This window comes from Gopherus evgoodei, chromosome 1 (assembly GCF_007399415.2).
Source record: "Gopherus evgoodei ecotype Sinaloan lineage chromosome 1, rGopEvg1_v1.p, whole genome shotgun sequence".
NCBI lineage: Eukaryota > Metazoa > Chordata > Testudines > Testudinidae > Gopherus > Gopherus evgoodei.
In genome coordinates, this window is record NC_044322.1 from 1,487,509 (window position 1) to 1,490,176 (window position 2,668).

General features: G+C 41.2%; 1 protein-coding gene across 1 annotated transcript; it reads left to right on the forward strand.

Annotated features, from left to right (window-relative positions):
* The first annotated feature begins 1,732 nt into the window (after positions 1 to 1,732).
* On the forward strand, positions 1,733 to 2,668 carry LOC115648106 (olfactory receptor 51G2-like). The gene has a single exon (XM_030555246.1). It carries the CDS (start codon positions 1,733 to 1,735, stop codon positions 2,666 to 2,668), a length of 936 nt encoding a protein of 311 aa, XP_030411106.1.

Consider the following 2,668-nt stretch of genomic DNA (forward strand, 5'->3'; position numbering starts at 1 on the left):
TGTCTAAGAAATTTTTGACTTGTTCTTTCCCTATTTTAGACTCTGATCCTACCTCATTTTCACTGACATTCACTATGTTAGACAGCCAATCACCACCGACTTTCTTGGTAAAATCCAAAACAAAGAAATCACTAAGCACCTCTGCCATTTCCACTTTGGACCTACTCTGTCCTTGGTCTTCCTCTTGCTTCTAATGTATTTGCAGAATGTTTCTTGTTTCCTTTTATGTTCCTAGCTAGTTTGATCTGATTTTGTGCCTTGACTTTTCTACTTGTTTATATTCATCCTTTGTAATTTGACCAAGTGTCCACTTTTTGTAGACACTTTTTTTTGAGTTTTAGATCATTGAAGATCTTCTGGTTAAGCCAGGGTGGTCTCTTGCCATATTTCATCTCTTTCCTATGCAGTGGGATAGTTTGCTCTTGTGCCCTTAATAATATCTCTGAAAAATTGCCAACTGTCTTCCATTGTTTTTCCCCTTAGACTTGCTTCTCATGGGAACTTACCTAGGAACTCCCTGACTTTGCTGAAGTCTGCCTTCTTGTAATCCGTTGTCTTATTGTGCTTTTCTCCCTCCTGCCATCTCTTATATTCGTGAACTCTATCATTTCATGATCACTTTCACCCAAAGCTGCCTTCCACTTTCAAATACTCAACTAGTTCTTCCCTAACTGTCAAAATCAAATCTAGAACAGCCTCCCCCCAGCAGCTTTCTACATTTTCTGCAATAAAATATAATGTCTATAATACACTCCAAAAACTAGTTGTGTAATATGTGCCCTGCTGTGTTATTTTTTCAACAGATGTCTGGGTAGTTGAAGTCCCTAATCACTACCAAGTCCAGTGCTTGGGATGATTTTGTTAGTTGTTTAGAAAAAGTTTTATCCACTTCTTCTTCTTGCTTAGGTGATCTGTAGTAGACCCCCACCATGATATCACCCTTGTTTTTTCACCCCTTTTATCCTTACCAAAGACTTTCAATAAGTCTCTTTCTTTCTTTTTATATATCTATGTGTCTGTCTGTCTGTCTATAATGAGGCAAGGAAATACATTTATAAACGGCTTCAACATAGGACAGATAAATACAATGACGGTTTTCACCATATACTTGCCATGTGTTTATACCTGTCATGATACAACGGGCCACACTTAGAAGTGAAGGGTGAAAAAGGATGTCTGTAGAAGGTCATGATTATAAAATCACACATCGCTCAAGTAGGCTGAGGAACTTCCAGCCACAAGAGATCAAAGGGACCAAGAGGTTAGCAGGACTGAAAGAGGGAATTGAAATTTATATAAATAACCAGAAAAATCAACTACGATAGTGGGGATTTAAAAAAATGTCTTGGAAGGGCTATAAATGTTCCTGATTTGCATTGCAAAATATATCTAACTAGTGGGTGTCAGGGGGAATGTTGCCTGGGAGCAGGTTATCTCTTAGCTGTCTATTGTAGGGCTTCTTCCACTTTTCTCTGAAGCATTTGGAATTGGCCACTGGATATTGGGCTAGATGGACTGCAGGTCTGATCCACTCTGGCAGTGCCTATCCTCCTATCTGTGGTGTAAATCCAAGACTATGCTTTTGCTCATCTCTCTTGACCTCCTAGGAGTCTGTAGACTTGCACTGAGAGCAGAATGATGTCTTGTTAAATATCATCTCGTTGTCTAATCTCCTATTCCTTTTTCATTCAGGAAGAAAAGCTCAAAACTTATCAGACCTTCCCAGGATGTTATGTCAGCTGTCAATGACACTAAATTCAACTGTGCAGTGTTCCTTCTTACCGGGATACCTGGGCAGGAAGACATCCATCTCTGGATCTCTACCGTCTTCTGCTTAACCTACGCTATTTCTATAGTAGGAAATTCACTCATTCTGTTCATTATAAAAACAGATCTAAGCCTTCATGAGATAATGTACATTTTCCTTTCCATGTTGGCCATCACAGACCTTGGCTTATTGATAGCCAGCATGTCAACAATACTGGGTGTATTTTTGTTTAGCTCAAGGGAGATCAGCCTCAATGCCAGTGTTGCCCAGCTGTTCTTCATCCACTCGTTTACATTGATTGAATCCGCTGTGCTCTTGTTGATGGCCTTTGACCGCTTCATCGCAATCAGTAACCCACTGAAATATACGTTCATCACAACACTGCCAAGAATAGCTATGATTGGACTGGTGTTTGTGCTAAGAGGGGTGGCCGTAATACTCCCACTTCCCCTTTTGCTGAAAAGGTTCCAGTTCTGTCGAGCCAATATCCTCTCCCATTCCTTCTGCTTGCACATGGAGGTCATGACAATGGCATGTGCGGATATCACAGTCAACAACATCTATGGCTTGTTTATTACAGTTATAACAGTGGGGTTGCACTCGCTGCTCATCTTCCTCTCTTATGTGATGATCCTCAAAACAGTGCTGAGCATCTCCTCCCATGTGGAATTCCTCAGGGCCCTAAACACCTGTGTCTCCCATCTCTGCGCTGTCCTGCTCTTTTACATGCCAGAGTTCACCCTGACTTTGATGCACAGATTCAGGAAGAGCTCTTTTCCCTTGCTTCAGATTGTCCTGAGCTACATCTACCTTCTGGTTCCTCCTCTGATGAACCCAATCATGTACAGTGTGAAAAGCAAACACCTTCATTCGAGGATAATGGGGGTGTTCGTGAAGTGA